The sequence below is a fragment of the Hylobates moloch genome, unplaced genomic scaffold (assembly GCF_009828535.3).
Source record: "Hylobates moloch isolate HMO894 unplaced genomic scaffold, HMol_V3 SCAFFOLD_16, whole genome shotgun sequence".
Taxonomy (NCBI): domain Eukaryota; kingdom Metazoa; phylum Chordata; class Mammalia; order Primates; family Hylobatidae; genus Hylobates; species Hylobates moloch.
In genome coordinates, this window is record NW_026652291.1 from 27,472,708 (window position 1) to 27,493,793 (window position 21,086).

Consider the following 21,086-nt stretch of genomic DNA (forward strand, 5'->3'; position numbering starts at 1 on the left):
CTGGTACTGTTAAACCACCAAAACCATATGTCAGTAGGCAACCACTGCAAACCTTCTTGCTATGTGAAGACAACAAATTCTTCTGTTTAAGGCACTCTAAATGAGGCTTTCAGTTGCCTACAGACAAATGCATTACTAACATACACTCTCCAACCCTCTCTGACTCTCACAACACTCAAAAACCAAAAAGAGAACAGATTTCTCCAGGAGCGGGCAAGAAACTGGAATGCAACCAGGCTGCCATGTGAGCAAGGGACACCCACCGGTACCCCCACAGCCAGGAGGGAGGAGTTACTGGGCTTCCAGCATGCCAAGTTTCCCCCAAATTGTGAGGAGTTTATTTCCTCTTACAAATAAAGAAATATGGGCACCTTTTTCAAATGTTTTGGAGAGTAAGATTTTCCTTTATCCTGACCACCCAAATTCATCTAGCAATAACACAGTGGCCCTCAAGTCAACAGACCTATTTCCTGTTCCTAATTCTGCTAATACCGTTGTGTCTTAGACTAGCCACTTAACTTCTGTACATCCCAGTCTTCCTCACTGGAAAGCAGAATTGTTTCTGCCCTATCTCAGTAAGGACCTCTGAGGATAAATGGGGACTATACATACAAGTGAAATGCTCTAGTTGGAACAAAGTTTCCAACAGAAAGCAAGGTGTTATTTTGGTTTGCTGCTTGCCTGCGGTTTCTGCCATTTGAAAATCTGGGCCAATAGAGAAATCTGTGAAACTGATACTTTGAACTTAAAATTTAGACTTGCTTGGCATTTTTCAAAAAGTTTCTTTTTAAAAAAGTGAGTGCATGTTTGCTATTGTTGCTTTGTTGGTTTCTTTAGAGACAGGGTCTCATTTTGTCACCCAGGCTGGAATGCTGCGGCATTATCATAGCTCACTGCAGCCTCAAACTCCTGGACTCAAGAGATCCTCCTGCCTCAGCCTCCCAAAGTGCTGGGATTACAGGCACGAGCCACCATGCCCTGCCTGTTGTTTTTGTTCATGGCTTCCAAATGAATGGGACATATTTTCGGGTTAAATTCTTCCCTTGGGTTTGTTTGGAAACCTACGTTTGACAGTGGGCCCCTAAGGCTCTGGAAACAAGAGGTCAAATCTCTAGCCAGGCCCGCCAGAGGCAGCTTAAAAAACAGTGAGGGGCTGGGCACAGTGGCTCACGCCTGTAATACCAGCACTTTGGGAGGCTGAGGAGGGCAGACCACTGAGGCTGAGGAAGGAGAATCGCTTGAACCTGGGAGACGGAGGTTGCAGTGGGCGAAGAGTACGCCACTGTACTCCAGCCATGCTGACAGAGGGAATGAGACTCCGTCTCAAAAAAAAAAAAAACCAGCTAGGAAAGAGTCACAGGTGGAAACAGAAAACCCACAGGCTGGAGCTTCTCTGTGCTTGTGTATCAGGGTCCTGGGTGTACTGGGGTTTCCCCCTCTTTGGTCTCCCTGCAAACATCACCATTCCAGTCTAACCACAGAATGTGCCCCTTGCTTCTGCTGCTTAAATCTGAAATGACTAAAATATGAAACCTGGGAAACAGTGGAATTTGTCATGGGAGCTTCAGAACCGCAGGTGCCCCTGGACAGACATAACATGGAAATGACTGCAAAATGCCAGACTGCTCCTGCTCAGTTAAAAAAGTGCGCTGCTCATATCCTTTGCCCACTTTTTGATGGGGTTGTTTTTTTTCTTGTAAATTTGTTTGAGTTCTTTGTAGATTCTGGATATTAGCCCTTTGTCAGATGAGTAGATTGCAAAAATTTTCTCCCATTCTGTAGGTTGCCTGTTCACTCTGATGGTAGTTTCTTTTGCTGTGCAGAAGCTCTTTAGTTTAATTAGATCCCAATTGTCAAATTTGGCTTTTGTTGCCATTGCTTTTCGTGTTTTAGACATGAAGTCCTTGCCCATGCCTATGTCCTGAATGGTATTGCCTAGGTTTTCTTCTAGGGTTTTGATGTGGAGAAATAGGAACACTTTTACACTGTTGGTGGGACTGTAAACTAGTTCAACCATTGTGGAAGTCAGTGTGGCAATTCCTCAGGGATCTAGAACTGGAAATACCATTTGACCCAGCCATCCCATCACTGGGTATATACCCAAAGGAATAGAAATCATCCTGCTATAAAGACACATGCACACATATGTTTATTGTGGCACTATTCACAATAGCAAAGACTTGGAACCAACCCAAATGTCCAACAATTATAGACTGGATTAAGAAAATGTGGCACATATACACCATGGAATACTATGCAGCCATAAAAAATGATGAGTTCATGTCCTTTGTAGGGACATGGATGAAGCTGGAAACCATCATTCTCAACAAACTATCGCAAGGACAAAAAACCAAACACTGCATGTTCTCACTCATAGGTGGGAATTGAACAATGAGAACACTTGGACACAGGAAGGGGAACATCACACTCTGGGGCCTGTTGTGGGGTGGGGGTAGGGGGGAGGGATAGCATTAGGAGAAATACCTAATGTAAATGACCAATTAATGGGTGCAGCACACCAACATGGCACATGTATACATATGTAACAAACCTGCACGTTGTGCACATGTACCCTAAAACTTAAAGTATAACAAAAAAAAAAAATCAAAAAAAAAAAAGTGAGCTGCCCCTAAATCACCAGATGGGCAGGAGGACATGGGGATATGGGGTGAAGTGAGTGCCCACATTTCCTGTCCTATGCTTCTTCCATCAAGGAAGGAAAAAATGAAAAAGAGAAATTTGAAAGAGTCAATAAGCACCCTGCACTCCCCACCCCACCTCCAAACAAAGCAAAATGAAACTCTAAGAAGCTCATGGCCAGGGTGCTCAGTGGCCCCACTGGCAGGGTCATACCCTGACCATTAGGGCCCCTGGGCCCAGGGTCTACCTCTTGTAGAGGTCCAGGAGAGGCCTCTCTCCTGTGGGCTCCTCCTGCCTCCCACACCGATGCCAATCTGGACCCCAAGAAGGAGGGTGCCGATTAGGAAAGTTCCAGCCCAAGACCCAGGGCCTCAGCCTCACAGTCTGGCCCTGACCTCACATTTCTGCTTTGTTTCTATGCTTTGGTCAATGTGCCCACGAAGCAGGCCGTGCCTGGCTTGTCTGAGACAGCGCCCATCACCCTGGGCCCACAGTCCTCCTGGAGCCCAAGTCCAGGACAGCAGAAGGCTTGGAGACCTGGAGTCAGACCAGCAGATTTGGAGTCAGGCTGCTGGCTGGAGCCCCAGCTCTGCCACCTAAAAGCTGTGTGACTGTGGGTAAGTTATATAACCTCTCTGAACACCAGTTTCTCCCCCAAAAATATGGTGATAATGGTTACAGTGGAAGCATGACCCCACCCCTGCCCCCATTTCCTACTACTATGAGCAGAGTACTGGCACTCGACGTGGAACCAGACGCTAGCAGCTGCTGGAAAAAACATCGATTGCTCTTACGACAGCCACATCGAGTTTCACAGAGGGCTCTGATACACACCAGGGCTGAGAGTTATGCTCTAGACGGTTCACTGGAATTCACATCTTCCCCATAGAGCAGAACCATATGGAGGGTGAACATGCAGGCTCTGGAGCAGGCTACCTCTATTCACTGCCCCTTAGTGGTGAGCCTTGTGACCCTGCCCAAAGGGTTGATAGCTCTGAGCCTCAGTCTCCCAACTGATGATATGGGGGTGGTTATGGCACCTCCCTTGTGAGGCTTTTGTAAGGATTAAAGAGTAAACACATACAAAGCACTCTGCAAAAAAAAGTTATATATTAATTACTATACATCAGTGGTTCCTAATTTTGAGATTCATGGGAAGCTATCATACTTCCCAAAAAGCATGCACATCTCCTCAGGGTTTGTCCACAATTGAGTCCCGGGCTCCTTACCTCACACTAAGGAACCCTGGCGTGGCCCTGCACACCTATCCCCACCTCCACGCATATAGAAATGCTCTCATCACTTCCAGTCCCAAACCCTGTGGTTATAAAGCTTCTCCCCTGCCGCCTTGTCCCCAGGTGAGTCACAAACCCTACCACTTGTCCTGTTTCCATCCCCTGGCACATACGCTCTGCTGCCAGATCTACTAAGCCTGGCCTTAACCATTCAGCCTAGCTGCCCCCTCACCCTCTCCCAGTTCCCCTGACCCCATATTTGCATTCAGTGCTTGTCTGAGCCTGGGAGATTTATAGCACAGGGCCGAGGTTCTTAAACCCCACATAAGCACCGGAAGACGCCTCACACAATGAGAGGTAAAGTCTTTGCGGAGGCTTAATTATGCACAGATGTTGTGATCAGGAGCCAGTGTGCAAAAGCAATCTATCTCCAGTTTTAAGAGCTGAACTGGGTTCACAGTGCAAAATTCACATCCCCCTTGTTATGTGTTTAGGCAAAATTAATTACTCAAGAGCCTTAATTCCACCACCGTCTTAGGAAGGGTGTGCAAGTTTTGGAAACAGCAGGTCAAATTGGTATATTCATTATTTACCCATTTGGCATCCTCATTTGAAAAATGTATGTTATTGTTATTATTGCATGTCTTGGTCTGGCACTTGCCAGTTGGCCCCAGCCAGGGGACAATTTTGCTGTTTCCATGGGAACAGTAGAGGAGATGGTTCTGTCTGGCTCATAGTTCTGGCTCTGAGGGGCACCCCTGCTGGTAAATGGCAGCAGAGTATCCTGAGAGGAGCACCACACTTGAAGTCAGAAAATCTGGGATGTTGCCCTAGCACCTCTATTCCAACTTTCCTCTGCAATATGGGCTGATGCCTGCTGGAAGGACTCGACACCGCAGTACCTGCAGAGTGTTCAATGCAGCAGCTCCTGATGAAGAAGAAATAATCAATATATATTGCCTATAGTCAACACTTCTTAGAAGCACTCACCAGAACCCTTTATCCTGGGTAGAATTACGTACTTCCTCTTGGGAATCCACAGAAACACAGATGAATGCCTGTCATGGTGCTAACAAACCTGCACTACAACAACACATTTCTGTGTCTGTCCCTCCACTAGATGAGAAGTTTTCCAGAGCAGGGACAAACCTCAGCTCCCAGCACAGCAACAAGCTCGGGAATAAAAGAAATGGGATAAGCAAGTAGAAGCATGTCTTAGACTCTATAGCATTATGCTAATTAGTTAATATTATCACTTGTCTGAAAGAGCCAAGTTTTCACTAAACTGGTGGTTTGAGCTCCAAGGCTGGGGCAGTGACACCAGATCTAGGCTGCACTCCTGGATTTACACACACAAGAGGGTCTGTACATCCACACCGACAATGGCAGCCAACAAAATGCCAGTCAAGCATATTGGGAGTATGGAGACATACCCCACCCTCACCACACACAAAGAGCTAAACTTCTTCATATCTTCCACCACAGTCAATGTGTCAAGACACTGCACTGATCACCACAGCTGTGGTTCTTCCTCCTGTGGATTCTCAAGTGGTTAGAATAGACACATCTTCAGTCACTCCATCCCTGTTAGTCAATCAGGAGAGCAAAAATATAAACACTTCCTCCATTTCTCATGAAGTCTGCAAAAGCCACAAGGACACCTTAGAGAAGAATGAGAGAGTCCCTTCTCCCTGATCCAGTGTTCTGAGCCATCCTCCCCAAGAATAGCACGGCTTGACTGTTGGCTCTGGAACCTACACATGGAGCTCCTGAGGGCTTGGTGACCCCTCTCGTGCATTCTCCAGGTCTGCTGAAGAAGAGGGAAGGGTGATCTGTCCTAGAGTTGGAAGCTAAGCTCAGTGTAGACAACCAGAAGAGCCCTCCAAGCCCTGCACTGCTGGGATAAAGGGGGTAACCATGTGTAAATAGGCACACACCTCAGGAAGGACAAATGTGTTGGAAAAACAGTGGTGTGGCATACATCTCTCTCCCCAGTTCCTGTGTGCCCTGAGAGAACATCAGGATGGTCCTTAAAGACCAGCTCCGGCCGGACACGGTGGCTCACGCCTATAATTCCAGCACTTAGGGAGGCCGAGGCAGGCGGATCATTTGAGGTCAGGAGTTTGAGACTGGCCTGGCCAAAATGGCAAAACCCTGTCTCTACTAAAAATACAAAAATTAGCCGGGTGTGGTGGCACACACCTGTAGTCCTAGCTACTTGGGAGGCTGAGGCAGGAGAATCGCTTGAACCCAGGAGGTGGAGGTTGCAGTGAGCAGAGATTGCGCCACCGCGCTCCAGCCTGGGTGACAGAGTGAGACTCTGACTCAAAAAAATCATAATAATAAAATAATTAATTTAAAAAAAAAGACCAGCTCCAGGGCCGGGCACAGTGGCTCATACCTGTAATCTCAGCACTTTGGGAGGCCAAAGTGGACAAATCATTTGAGGTCGGGAGTTCAAGACTAGCCTGACAACATGGTGAAACTATACAAATATTAGTATGGCATGATGGCGCGTGCCTATGATCCCAGCTACTTGGGAGACTGAGACAGAATTACCTGAATCCAGGAGGCGGAGACTGCAGTGAGCTAAGATCGCACCACTGCACTCCAGTCTGGGCAACAGAGTGAGACTCTGTCTCAAAAAAAAAAAAAAAAAAACCAGCTCCAGTGCCAACTTCTCAGCAGAGTCTGCCCTGACCCAGTAGGCCATGGGAGTCCCTACTTTTGAATCCTCAGAGCACGTAGAAGCCGTACTTCTCATGGGGCACTGACAGCTGCGACTTCATATTATCTGATATTGTTTCCCACATTAAGTGTCTCTTATTACATAGAACAGTTCTGCTATAATACTTGTTTTGAAAACACAAATTTGTTCCAATGCAATTGATATGTTAGGGAACAGTTTGATCATAATGCAAATTTTGGATGTGCTTATGTGTACTATCATCTGCGAGAAACACTGTGAATGCAGAAAGCTGCATCCAGCAGAGCCATGCCACATTGGAATACACAAAACAAACACACCTCGACATCGCTGCGAATCGGTGAGTCACCCACATCTGGCCTTACAACTTTCTGTCCCATTTCTTTTTTTTTTTTTTTTTTTTTTTTTGTTCCTTGAGACGGAGTCTCACTCTGTTGCCCAGGCTGCAATGCAATGACATGATCTCGGCTCACTACAACCTCTGCCTCCTGGGTCCAAGCGATTCTCCTGTCTCAGCCTCCCGAGTAGCTGAGATTACAGGAGTGCACCACCATGCCCAGCTACTTTTTGTATTTTTAGTAGAGACAGGGTTTCACCATGTTGGCCAGGCTGGTCTTGAACTCCTGACCTCAAGTGATCCTCCCACCTCTGCCTCCCAAAGAACTGCGATTACTGCCATCAGCCACCACACCCGGCCTCCGTCCCATTTCAAAGGACTCCTCCCACCACCTCACAAAACTAACAAGCAGCAACCCTTCTGATGCCCACTTCCACAGCAGGCTCAAGGTAAAATGCCATGTGTATTGTGGTCTTACGTATTTCTTAGCCATTTAACACGTGCAAAACTATGCTACTGGTTTTTATTCATTCTTATCTTCTTTTCTTTTCTTTTTTTTTTTTTTTTTTTTTGAGACAGAGTCTCGCTCTGTCACCCAGGCTAGAGTGCAGTGGCGCAGTCTCGGCTCACTGCAAGCTCTGCCTCCCGGGTTCACGCCATTCTCCTGTCTCAGCCTCTCCGAGTAGCTGGGACTACAGGCGCCCGCCACTACGCCCAGCTAATTTTTTTGTATTTTTAGTAGAGACGGGGTTTCACCATGGTCTCGATCTCCTGACCTCGTGATCCGCCCGCCTTGGCCTCCCAAAGTGCTGGGATTACAGGCGTAAGCCACTGTGCCCAGCCACTGATGAATTTTTTTGAGTGTTGTGCCCCTAACTCTATTTTCTCCATAAGCTCTGTGGTTTCTGTTGTGTGATTTTGCATAACTGCAGTATTTCTAGGGACACATATGTTTTGTTACAGCAGAACCAACTGTATGAGCTGAGGTAAAACACATGTGTTTAAAATAGTCCCAGGGTACAGTAGTGTTAGCTATCAGCGTCGCCATCATCATCAGCATCCCATGCCTCACGGAGGCAGAGACCACGGCATATAGGTTCTTGGCTAGGGCTCAGAGTCTTGTAGTTGTCGATTATTCAATAAACATCTGTTTAATTGACTAATGGGTCAACAATCACACTTGATATTTCTTTGCAAATTGCCTTCAAGGGATTTAATGCACATCACCAGTGACGTCATTCATCCTCAGTAAGAGGACTCAGGAAGAAGATGTCCCAATTATGTCCTGAAAGGAATGCTCAAGGCAGGGACCCACATACCGCCACACTCTTCCACCAGACCACCATACCCCGCATTGCCTCATCCCACCTACCTTCAAGAAGTCAAAATGCTTGAGCATCTGGGACACCTTCTCAGCATTCCTCCCTTCATTGAGGAAATCCAGCTCCAAAGGCAGGTTCTTCTTGGCTTCATCCACAAGCCACATAAATTCAAACTCTGGGAATAGCTGCTTCACAGCCAGAACGAGCACCTGAAATCCAACAAGCACCCCAGTCATTTGGCCCACAGCACACACCAAGGGACATTCCCTACCTTCCTGCCTGGTTCTCCCCTGGAGTAAAGGAAATTGCTCCCTGGGGCCCATCCCTCCTCTGAATTCCAAGAGGGAAACATAGTAGGCCCCTGCTCTCCCATAAGCTTGGTACTCTGCACCAAGTCCAAGATGATGATAGCCCAACAGCCAGCATCGATAACCATGACTACCACTTGCTGAGGGTTCCCCTTGTGCCCTGCACTAACTAAGCACTTATTTTTTATTTTATTTTATTTTTTAAGTTCTGGGATATGTGTGCAGGACGTGCAGGCTTGTTTCATAGGTAAACGTGTGCCATGGTGGTTTGCTGCACCTATCAACCCATCACCTAGGTATTAAGCCTGACATGCATTAGTTCTTTTTCCTAATGCTCTCCCCCACCCCCCAACCCTCGCCCAACAGGCCCCAGGTGTGTTGTTCCCCTCCCTGTGTCCATGTGTTCTCATTGTTCAGCTCATAAGTGAGAACAAGCAGTGTTTGGGTTTTTTGTTCCTGCATTAGTTTGCTGAGGATAATGGCTCCCAACTTCCTCCATGTCCCGGCAAAGGACATGATCTCATTCCTTTTTATGGCTGCAGAGTATTCCATGGTGTATATCTACCACATTTTCTTTATCCAGTCTCTCATTGATGGGCATTTGGGTTGATTCCACGTCTTTGCTACTCTGAATAGTAAACTAAGCACTCTACTTACTACTAAACTTAATCCTTGCAACAACTCTGGGAGGCACACAGATACACATCTTATCATCCCTTTTCTGTTGTTTGGACAAGCTGTCATTCTGTAGCCCCGACTGGAGTGCAGTGGCGTGATCACAGTTCACCGCAATCTTGACCTCCAAGGCTCAAGTGATCCTCCCACCTCAGCCTCCTGAGTGGCTGGGATTACAGGTGTGCATCACCATGCCCAGCTAATTTTTTTAATTTTTTTGTAGAGTCAGAGTCTCACTGTGTTGCCCAGGTTGGTCTCAAGCTCCTGTCCTCAAGCAGTCCTCCTGCCTCAGCCTACCAAAGTGCTATCCCATTTTATAGATGAGGAATTTGAGGCTCTGAGGGGTTATATGATTTTCCCAAAATTTGCCCAGCAAGGAAGTACTGAGCTAGAATTCCCCTTGGGAATTCCACAGCCAACTCCACAGCCCTTGCTCTGAAGCACTTAGCTCAACTGCTGCTGTGGCTGCTCCCCGATCTGTTCTGATCTGTTCACAAAGCACTGGGAGGGTGCTGCAAACGTAACTGTCATTACTTTATTTCTTAAGTTGAATGTTTGGTGCTTGAACATTTGTAATACTATTTTCTAGACTTTCTGTACGTCTAAAATATTTCATAATAAAAAACTAAATTGGAATAAGAAAACAAGGCTGGATAAGACAAGAGGAGACAGAGAGAAGGAATTTGACCACTTGGATGAAAAGCTTAGATTTTTGGCAATTTGGCTCACCGTGGATTCTTGAGTGATGACATGTTAAGAGGGGGTTTTAGAAGATGTATCTGGCATTCAGGGGTCAGTTTAATGATGTGAAATTCAAGAAGGGCCCAGTGATCTGTGCACAGCATACCACGGCCCCCGCCATGAGCAGGGACTCAATCCTAAGGCTGCCCCACCACCAAGGCCCTGGATTTTAGACGGGTGCCCAAGTTCCTGGACGATGGCTCTGCAGTGGGTGAGCAAGGGTGATACCAGGGACATAGGAGGTGTTCCAGAATTCTGGGAGGGAAACAGAAGGGCCCTGATCTCCCATAAGCTCTCCTGCTGGTGTTTGAAGACAGGCCTGGGGAGAACATTGACTGATTGACCCAGTAATTCTTAGTATAAATGACAGTCCGAGTTATCTGAGAACAACCATCTCTAACCCTGGCTACAGCAGATGGCAATAAGAACTAACACGCTGTGGGCCTGTTGGTACCAAAAGACCTTCCCCTTCCCATCTTTCCAGAAAGACTTACTGAGCCCCCGATAAAAGCCTTGTCTCATGCTTCTTTTTGCCCTGTTCTATGATATTTTGCCCAATGCTGTGTTGGCAAAAGATATCAGTCTAAAGCCAGACTATTAACTACAAGGCATTTACAGCTTTGTTTTCAAGCCCTGTGTCCTGGGTGATGTACCAGATGCCATTCCAAAAAGAATCATCACATCGCGTTATCATGCTCAATTTCTACCAAAACTTCTTTTAATTACATTTGGCTGTAGTTTAATTTCTTTTCAGTTTTGTCTGGTCTTTCATGGGCTAGACCTGTGACCTTATGATAATTGATTTAGTTTATGTTTTGTTTGTATCACACAAGACTAGAAGGGAGAGGGGGCAACAGAGAGGCCTGGACTGTATGCCTCAAGCCCTGGCACCTGGGCACTGCAGCCTCCAGACATCACATCTCATCACAGTGCCCTCAGATGGCCCTTGGCAGCGACCAGAGCAGATGCAGAGCAAGTGAACGGGAAACAGAAGCGATTCCCCCAAGCCCAGGCGGAGGCTAGCCCTGCCATCTAAGTCACCTGAATTCCACTTTTCTGGGCTCGGAATGCAGGCAAGAAAAGCTCTCCAGCATTTTGCTCCAATCTCAACTCCAGAGGGTCTCGCCAGAGAGGGGCAAGGAAAGGGGCCACAATGAGGCTCTCTCATTTGTTCAATCAATATTTACTGATTAGTCTCTAGGTAATTACCATGGGCCAGACGTGGATACGCACAGAGAGCTACCGGTAGCCCAGTGAGGTCTCTACTTGGGGGTGAAGTTTCTGGCCAAACAGTAATTCCTCATCATTTATCATTTATTGTATGGTCACTGTTTTTTGTGGAATTTTTAATTATCATTGATATCCAAGCAGCACTGAAAGGCACATTAAAGATTTTCCAGTTACTAATCAATTACATAATTAGTCATTATTAATACTATTCATTATTATTAACACTTGGTAATACCCGACATCGTTAATCATAAGCAGTCAATTTTATTAACTAATATGAATTGCTAGTAACTAATTAGTAAGCTAATTCATAACACAAAAAACTTTACAGTGCTCATCGAACTGGTTTCTAAGGCATCCTGTTTGTTGTAGGTCACTTCCTTGGTTACTTAAAATGAAGGGGGTTCTTTGAATAGAAGTCAGTGGTTCTCAGATTTATGGAATGTCACCATCCCCTTTATAGGCAGTTACCAATTTTAAAACTTGATACCCGCTACAAAGCCCAGAAAATGAACATACATAATTTTGCACATAATTCAGGGGGTTCACCAACCCCTTGAAATTCAGTGGGTGGGGAGGGGGTCAGGTTAAGAGTCGTCGGGTTCAAGTAGTTTGGGCTGCTGCCATTTTAGACTTTTCTTGGCTGAAGAAAGGAAAATAAAACTCAGTTTCACCGTGGGGTTTCATTCAACTCCCTTCTTAAATGAATCTACTTAGCCTACCTTAAGCAGATTCATTTCAATTTTTCTTTTTGACAACACATGCAATCAACTAAAATAAAACAGGTGTTGTTATCAATTTGACTTTTTGATTTTTCTCCCAAAATGCATCTTCTCCATAAAACTCTTCTAACAGCCAATGTTTTCACCAGTGCCTACCACCTACTCAACACTCCACAGATGTTTATTGAATACTCACATGAATGAATGAATGAGTAAATGAATGAACAAATGAATATTTCAAAGAGTTTGTCTGCTTCTCTGAGATAATTATATGTTCACATGTGTTATCCAAAGAAAATGAGTTTTTCTGTTTCTGAGGTTTTAGTGGAAAGAGCCATAACTTCTGAATTTGGGGGAATCGTAATTTCAGAATGCCTGAGAATTCTCTACTTGATCTGGAACTTTATGAATCAATCAAGGTATATTTAAAAATTAATACTTCCTTCAAGGTAAAATAATAAGACTATCTTCCTATAGGGTCATTGTCTTGCAGGAGGAAAAATCAATCATGGGCCACACAGAAATATAATGGAAAAAATGAAGAGTCACACAAGTTTGAAAACTAGTCAATGGGCCAAGCATGGTAGCTCACGCCTGTAATCCCACCACTTTGGGAGGCCAAGACGGACAGATCACTTGAAATCAGGAGTTCAAGACCAGCCTGGCCAACATGGGGAAACCCCATCTCTACTAAAAATATAAAAATTAGCCAGGTGTAGTGGCATGTGCCTGTAATCCTAGCTACTCCGGAGGCTGAAGCAGGAGAATCGCTTGAACCCAGAAGGCGGAGGTTGCAGTGAGCCTAGGTCATGCCACTGTACTCCAGCCTGGGCAATAAATAGAGTGAGACTCCATCTCAAAAAAAAAAAAAAAAAAAGAAAAAGTAATAAAACGACTGACTGTTATTTACAATAGCAAAATAGAAGGGGAATTATCATTATTTAGTTCCTACTACATGCCAGGCACTGTGCTACGAACACTTTACACACACACTTTCATTTAATCCTTTTCTTGCCAATTTTACATAGTAGAAAACAGGAATTGACAAAACAAAATTTGACCTGGGCTTTTCTTGTTCGTTCTTTATGCAGCCCTGCCTCGTGCAACACAACACAACGACACAGGACAATGCAATAGGAAGCTCAAGATAAGGCAGAGAAGGAGCTTTGTAAACTCTAAAATGCAACTGGAAATGCAAGTTACTGTTATCAAGTTATTGTACATTATAAAAGAAATAATGTTCTACGGGAAAACAGCACACGAAATAGAATGCCTGTACCGATCCAAACTGGTAAAAATGAATGTTCAACAAGGATCAAAAATCAATTCAGAGTGATGTAAATAGCTTGCCATTCACAGGGTTTATCTTTGTTCTGATAAGTTATTAAAGCACACACTTTTTAGAAAACAGATTTATAGGGGAAAGAGAAGTTTCCTTGGGTGGCTCACGTCTCTGGATATTTTTTAATATATATTTTAAAAAATAAAATTGCTGTTGGATTCTGTGCCGACATAAACATTGCCTAGCCACCCACTGTTCAACCAACACATTTAATAAAGAAACAAGATGAGGCTGGGCGCGGTGGCTCATGCCTGTAATCCCAGCACTTTGGGAGGCCGAGGCAGACAGATCACCTGAGGTCAGGGTTTAAGACCGGCCCGGCCAACATGGCAAAACCCTGTCTCTACTAAAAATACAAAAATTAGCCAGGTGTGTCGGCAGGTACCTGTAATCCCAGCTACTTGGGAGGCTGAGGTAGGAGAATCACTTGAACCCAGGCAGTGGAGGTTGCAGTGAGCCGAGATCGCACCACTGCACTCCAGCTTGGGCAACAGAGTGAGACTCTGTCAAAAAAAAAAAAAAAAGAAGAAAGAGAGAGAGGGAGGGACAGAGGGAGGAAGGAAGGAAGGAAGCAAGGAAGGAAGGAAGGGAGGGAGGGAGGGAAGAAACAAGATGGTAGACAGAATGCACTGAAAATGCTGCTCAGAAAAAGTCAAAAACATGACTGCCATGGGTTTTTACTTTTTGAGACCCTTGGGATGGGCCAGATGACATCAAGCAATAGATCAGATTTAGTGCTCAGGCCAAAGAGTCCCACCCCAACACAGCCGAACACCTTGGGGCCCAGTGGTGCATGAAGGGCCTAGTACTTGGCAATGAGTTAGATTCCTTAGGGGTGAGAGGGCAAGGAAGTGTTCCTCATCAATTCAGAAGCTGGAGAAATAACTGGGAGTGATACAGGGTGATTAGGACCTGGGGATTATGGTAGTCCCGCAGCTCAGGGATCATCTGAGTCCTACCCTGCCCTCAAGCAGTGAGAATGGCAGTGAGATATGGCCCACTAAACTCCCCAACATTGTGGGTAGAAAAGAACTGCTACAAAGCCAGCCCGCCAGCAGACGGATGGACTATGCTTCATCAGTTCACCCCCTCCTGCTGAATCATTGTTCCAATCTCTGGGCCCAATTAGTCTGGCTCTGGACAGCCACTCAAATCAATAAGAGTCACTGGCCATGCATCTAGAAGTAGAGTTGCCCCAACTATTAAAGGGACAATATTAGGTGATAATGACAAAGCTAAAAAAACATCCTTGGCTCTGCCTTTTTCTTTTGTGCAAAGTCGTCGACACCATCAGATTCACCGAACACCATTTACTGAGAATCAGCCTCCCTCCCCTGCCATCCTTCAACAGTCTATCCTAGAGGCTCTCTCCCCTCTCCAAGGGAGAAGGTTCACAAGAGACACAAAACTACCAGGTTCACAGGAGACACAAAACTCTAGGGTGATACATGCTATTGGATGCCAAACCAACAGCCATCTCCCCCATCATCCTGGCTAACACAACCCCAAGTTTGTATGTCCTTCATGTCCTTCAAGGGTAGCAGGTCTGAGAAGGTGAGTCATGATTGGTTTAAGCCAATCAAGGTGGTCTCAGTTTTCTTGCCAAGACTGATTTGGGAGTGGGCGTTACTTCTGGACAATAACAAATGAAGGGAACTCTGCTAGGGATTTTTTTTTTTTTTTTTTCTGATAAAGAATATGAGGATGTCCCCTACTTGTAACACCAGGAACTGTTGCAGCTGTGTTGGGACTATGCACAGTGCTCGCTCAGGAGGGCAAGCCAGGAAGCTGAGATAGCAGAGTGAAACACGGAAAGAGTCTGAGTCATTACAAACAATGAGGTGCTGGGCTGTCAGCCTTGGAACAGCTGACCCAAGCTCCAGACATCTTCACATGTGAGATAATATGGGTTAGTATTAGCTATACCACTTTCAGTTGGATTTTCTGATTCTTAGAGCCAACTGAAAGCATCCCAACTGACACAACCAGTAGTCACCACCCCCTTGCTCTCAAAAGTCTCACCCCTGTAGACCTCTATCACCCTGTAAATGCACAGTAGTTATGAGTTTGGATGTAGAAGGTCACCTCTTAAGATGCAAATATAAAGAGGTTAAGCCTATCAGTCACTGTCTTTACCGTGAATTGCTTTCATCAGATTGCTCTCCTCTTAAGACTAGGCTGTGATCAATTATGGGGCAGAGGAGAGTGCGCAACAGTGGGAGAGAAGCATAAGGGCACACCACACCTGGAGCTGGCATGAAAGGAGACGTAGAGGCTATGCAGAAAAGTAGCTTTGCCTCCTCTCTGTCCCTAAGTTTCTGGTAGCCCTAAATGTCCCCTAGAAATCATTCTTCAGGCCAAGAATGCTTAATACCTTCCTGGGATTGTCATTCCTAAATATAAGATACCATTTAGGTCTCAACACAGAAAAACAAAATATTCACTTCAAGTACGAGCTTTCCAGTTGGGCTCTTCCTGGTTTTGTACTAGAGAAAGACCCAGGCAGGACTTTTCCCACCACAGACGAAGCCCAGTGAGATGGCAGTGTTACCCAGTGCTGCTGCTAATCCTGACCGTCCAGGGGGTGGTGGCCTCAGGCCTCTGTTCCAGCTGTTCTCCTGAAGGGTATGAGTGTGGGTCTCAGGTTTGCCTTGTGGTCCCAGCCCCAGAACTGCCTCAGCCACTACTAAGGAGCCACTCTGTGCTCTGCACACAGTCTGCCAAGCTGTGCTTCCCAAGAAAAGCATGTGATGCTTATCTCAGGGAGGAAGATGCCAAATCTTTATTACTGCTATTATTGCTCTGACCTTACAGCAACCATTACTTAGGGAGCCAGCAAGAAAACGCAGAGAAAAAGCGACAGCTGTCCTCCCTGTCCAAGTGGGCCCTGATGGCTTTACTACGCAGAGGCAGCTTCCTGCCTGGCTCAGGAGTGGCTTCTGGGATTCAGGAAACCCTGGGATCCCCCAAGTCTCCCAGGTCTCTCCCAGCTATGGCTGCTCCACAGCTGCTGACAGGTGTGCTAGAAAAATCAGGTTTGTAGGTGGATGCTCAAGGCCACCCGGCAATCCTGCTCTCCTGCCCTGGTCAGCTCCCTTTCCACTGCACACAGTAGCTGTTCCAAACCTTCACCCACCTCGAGTCTCCAATGCTACCTTCTACCCCCTCATTCTCAACAGATGGTCTTGCCTCCCACTTCAGAGAAAAAATAGAGGCTATCAGGCTGCTACACACTCTGCTGCCCACTTTCCCTCCCCCTCTCCTCTGCCCCACACACTCATCTGTACCCAGCCTTCCCACCTTCCACTGGGCTCGAAACAAAGGCTAAGGTTTCCACCTGTGTTCTTCATTCCCAGTCGCTTGAATCTCCCTTAGGACTTGATCTAGCAATTACTTCTCTGCTGAATCCCCAATCTGCCCCCTTCCCCATCAGCTACGATTCCACTCAAGTCTCCTCAGTATTTAATCCTATGCTCTGCTCTGACCACTACCCTAACTCTCCCGAACCTTCCACAGCTAAGTATTTGAAAAGAGTACATTCTCCACGAAGAGTCTCCACTTCCTTGAGTCTCAATTCTTTTTCACCCTCATCAGGCCACTGTAGCTGCTCTTCCTAACCACCCTAAATCGCCAAATCCAAAATACCCTTTCCAGTGCTTTACTGATTTGATCTCCCATTTGACAACGTTGAGGAATTCTGGCAGACTATGTTTTCCAAAATGGCTGCAACAGTACCTCCCATTCTAATTCACTTCTAGAACCTTGCCACTCTCCCATTAAGAGGTACAGTCTATTTCCCCAACCCTGAACTTAACTAAGGGGGTCTTTGTAACTGCTTCATCCAAAAGAGTAAGAAAGAAGTAATCCTATGTAGTTTCCAAGGCTGAGTCATAAAACTGTGATGTACTTTCAGCCTTATTCTCTTGGGCCACTTGCTCTTAGAACCCAGCCGCCATGCTGTGAGGAAGACCAAGCAGCCATGTAGAGGCTGATATGGAGAGGAACTAAGGCCCTGGCCCACAGCCCCAGTTAAGCTCCCAGACAACAGCTAGCACCAACTTGCCAGCCAGGAAATAAGCCACTCCAGCCCCCAGTCAAGCTACTCCAGCTAGTGCTGTATAAAACAGATGAGTTTCTCTACCAAGCCCCGGCCAAATTGCGAATTCATGAGCAAAACACATGACTGTTGTTTTAAGCTCACTGTGTTTTGAGGTGACTCATTATGCACATTAGATAACTAATATAGTGCTTTCATCTTTAACTTTTCTCCACTGAATATAGCAGCATTGCTCAATCCTGGTTTTCCTCCAGTCTCTCTGACCATGCTTTCTTAGTCCCATTCATGAACTTATCCTCTTGGGCTCACCCCCCAATGTTTTGCAGTTTTTTTCCTTGCCTTCTTTCTTCTTCTTCTTTTTTTTTTTTTAACTCTATATACCTTCTCTGAGTGATCTTAACTCTCCACCAGATTCATCTATCAAGAGTATCTTTACTCATAAATGCTGAATTTGTATTCCAGCCTGGACTCCAGACCAACAGGGATATCCCTATCCAAAACTGCCAAGAGCACTACTTTACCCTACGTGGTTGCTGCATTGACCATTTCACTTTGTTCTGAGATGCATCCCAATCCCCTTACTCTCATAAGAACTTCCATTTCCCAGGCTCCCTTGCCAACTTGCTGCCAGCTAGGTTTTGCCCGGAGGCAACACTGAGGGATACTGGCATACCGGGGAGCAAGAGGAGATGGAAACTCTTCTGCCTCAAACAGCATCTGCAGCTCCCACTCCCAAGTGACAGGCCCTATGTCTGTGATCTGGCTCCCAGGGAACAAGCTCACCACAGTCTCAGCTACTACCCGGTGGTTCCTGCCCCTGGGCTCTAGAGAACTACATCTTCTCTTTGTCCCTCTGCCTTGAGGGTGGCGTTGGCTTCCTGCTGTTGGCAATTGTCTCTCCATCCCATTTGGCTTTTTGGCAATTACATAATTTGTAAACTCCATTTTCTGTGTTAAATTCCCTGTTTGAAATACATAGAGCAAGTTATTTTCCCCAACTGTACCCTGACTGATAAATAGTTGTCCCCCTTCTCTATAGTTTAGCTTTCCAAGGTTTCAGTTATCCAAGGTCAACTGTGTCCTGACAATAGGTGAGTACAATACAACAAGATATTTTGAGAAACAGACCACATTCACCTTACTCTTATTATAAATTATGTAATTATATTTTATTATTAGTCTCTTACTATCCATAATTTACAAATTAAACTTTATCATAGGTATGTATGTGTATTAGTCTGTTCTCACACTGCTAAAAAGACATACCTGAGACTGGACAATTTATAAAAGAAAGAGGTTTAATGGACACACAGTTCCACATGGCTGGGGAGGCCTCACAATCATGGCAGAAGGCTAAGGAGAAGCAAAGGCACATCTTACATGGTGGCAGGCAAGAGAGCCTTTGCAGGGGGACTGCCCTTTTATAAAACCATCAGATCTTGTGAGACTTAGTCACTATCACGAGAAAGCACAGGAAACACATGCCTCCATGAATCAATGACCTCCCACCGGGTCCCCCCCACAACACATGGGGCTTATGGGGGCTACAATTCAAGATGAGATTTGGGTGGGTACATAGCCAAACCATATCAGTGTGTATAAGAAAAAACAGCGTATATAGGGTTGGGCACTATCTGAGGATTCAGGCATCCACTGGGGGTCTTGGAATGTATCTTCACAGATAAGGGGGAACTACTGTATATAGTTAAATATACCTAAATGTAATCACTTAAGCCAGAAACCTAAGATATTTGTCTCCTTCTCATTCATACCAATCCTTGCCCCCACCCCATGTGTAAAGCTGGTCACAAATCCTGATGATTCTGCCCCTTGAACCCATCCATCTCCCTTACCCCCATTACACTCCTCACTTCATATCATTATTTATCTCTCAGACCCATGCAGCAGCTCCTCAATTCGTCTCCTGGCTACAGTCTTTCTGTCTTCAGATCCATCCTCCAGACTCCCAACAGATTTTTATTTCTAATGCAAATCTGATCACGACAGTCCCCTGATTAAAATTCTTAAATGGTTCCCCACTGACTACAGGAAAAAAATGAGATCTGCTCAGATCCACAAATATGTAGTGAGTGTTGACCATACATACCATTCTATGCCTTAGCCTGGAATACAAACCCCCCATGTTCTGTCCTACCTACCTTCCCAGCCTCATCTCTACTTCGAGCTCATACCATCTGAACAGGTTGAAGTTATCCAAGTACACTCTGTCCTCCAAGCAGTCAGGCCCTCACACCCACGGGGCTGTCCTTCCACTGACTGGCTATCTCAAGAGTCACCATCTTGCTGCAGCCTCCTTGGTGCCCCATCCATCCAGGCACAGTGCTACGTGGCACTGTGCAAACATGCTGTGACTGTTTACACACCTGTCTCCACCAAATGAGGATTGCCCCAAGATGAAGATGGGGCTCACTCACTCTCGTGTCCCCAGCACCCACCTAGCACAGGGTGCAGAAGACCCTCAATATATGCATGAAGTTTGGTTAGAGTTGAAAGAATAAACTAAGAGTCCAGAGTGAGGAGGGGGAGAAAAGGAAGGGAAACAAGAAACAGAAGAAAAGGGACATACTGACAAATTAAACAGATTGCTAACCTCCCCATAGGGGGTGATGGCTACTGACTCAAGCAGTGGCCACTCAGCCTCTTCTGCCCTTACTCTGAGCATAGAGCTAGAAAAGTCCACTAAGGGTTTTCCCAGGACCATTCAGACAGGTGAATTTGTTCATTCAATAAGGACCAGAGAAGCAAACCTGCAACCTGCATAGATATTACTATGTGATCTGTATGTCATTTTTATATCCCTGTTGAGCATATTCTCCCTTTTGTTACAATTTAACAAATTAAGATGTAATTTTGTCTATCCCTTTGGTAGACAAAAAACACACCTTTGGTTCAGCTCATTTCTACAACATCCCTTCCTTGAGGTCCCCTAGCAGCCACTTAGTGTGTTTTGAGACCATCACAGGCAGTACCCAGGGATAAATCAAGAACTAACCCACGCTGCCACAGGGTTTCATGGTCACGGAGCTGTCATAACACCTCCTCTGTCGTAATCTCAGCTCTCCTCTCCCTCTGCTGCTTGAAGGGCCACACCCCACTCACCAGCTTGAACCAGTTCCACCTAGGTGGCCTGGATCCCAGGGAAATGTAGACTGAGGACATAGGAAGGAGAAAGGGAGGGCTCTCACCTCCATCAGGAGAATGTCCTTCGAGCTCTGAGCCCGCACCTTTGGGTGCTGGACCTTCACGGCCACCGTCCGCCCATCATGCAGCACTGCCTTGTGGACCTGGGCCAGGGAGGCAGTCCCCAGAGGGGTGTCATCGAAGCTCTGGAACAAATCATGGATCTGTCAGGAGTGGAGAAAACAGAGCAATTAAAAAGGTGACCCAGTTCAGTGAGAGGGAGCCAGGAAGATGGGCCAGAGTCAGGGCTGCCTAGTGCCCCCAGGACAGATTTGGGAGAGAAAGAGAGAGAGAGAGAGAGAGAGAGAGAGTGTGTGTGTGTGTGTGTGTGTGTGTGCGTGTTGCGTGTATTGTGTGTGAGTGTGTGTGTTGAGACAGAGTCCCACGCTGTCGACCAGGCTGGAGTGCAGTGGCATGATCTTGGCTCACTGCAGCCTCTGCCCCTCAGGTTCAAGCAATTCTCCTGCCTCAGTCTCCTGAGTAGCTGGGATTACAGGCGTGTGACACCATACCCAGCTAATCTTTGTATTTTTTAATAGAGATGGGGTCTCAAATTCCTGACCTTGAGT

At 46.0% G+C, this 21,086-nt stretch overlaps 1 protein-coding gene across 5 annotated transcripts in view; it reads right to left on the reverse strand.

The window, feature by feature from the left end:
- Positions 1–21,086, reverse strand: part of ADCK1 (aarF domain containing kinase 1) — a 167,168-nt gene that overhangs the window by 28,112 nt on the left and 117,970 nt on the right. For all 5 annotated transcript variants that reach the window (XM_058429347.1, XM_032180252.2, XM_058429346.1 and 2 more), the window contains 2 exons: positions 20,523–20,681; positions 8,292–8,450 (listed from right to left, as the gene is read on the reverse strand). In XM_058429347.1, coding sequence (XP_058285330.1) covers positions 8,292–8,450; positions 20,523–20,681 — 318 coding nt within the window. The remainder of the gene's footprint in view (positions 1–8,291; positions 8,451–20,522; positions 20,682–21,086) is intronic.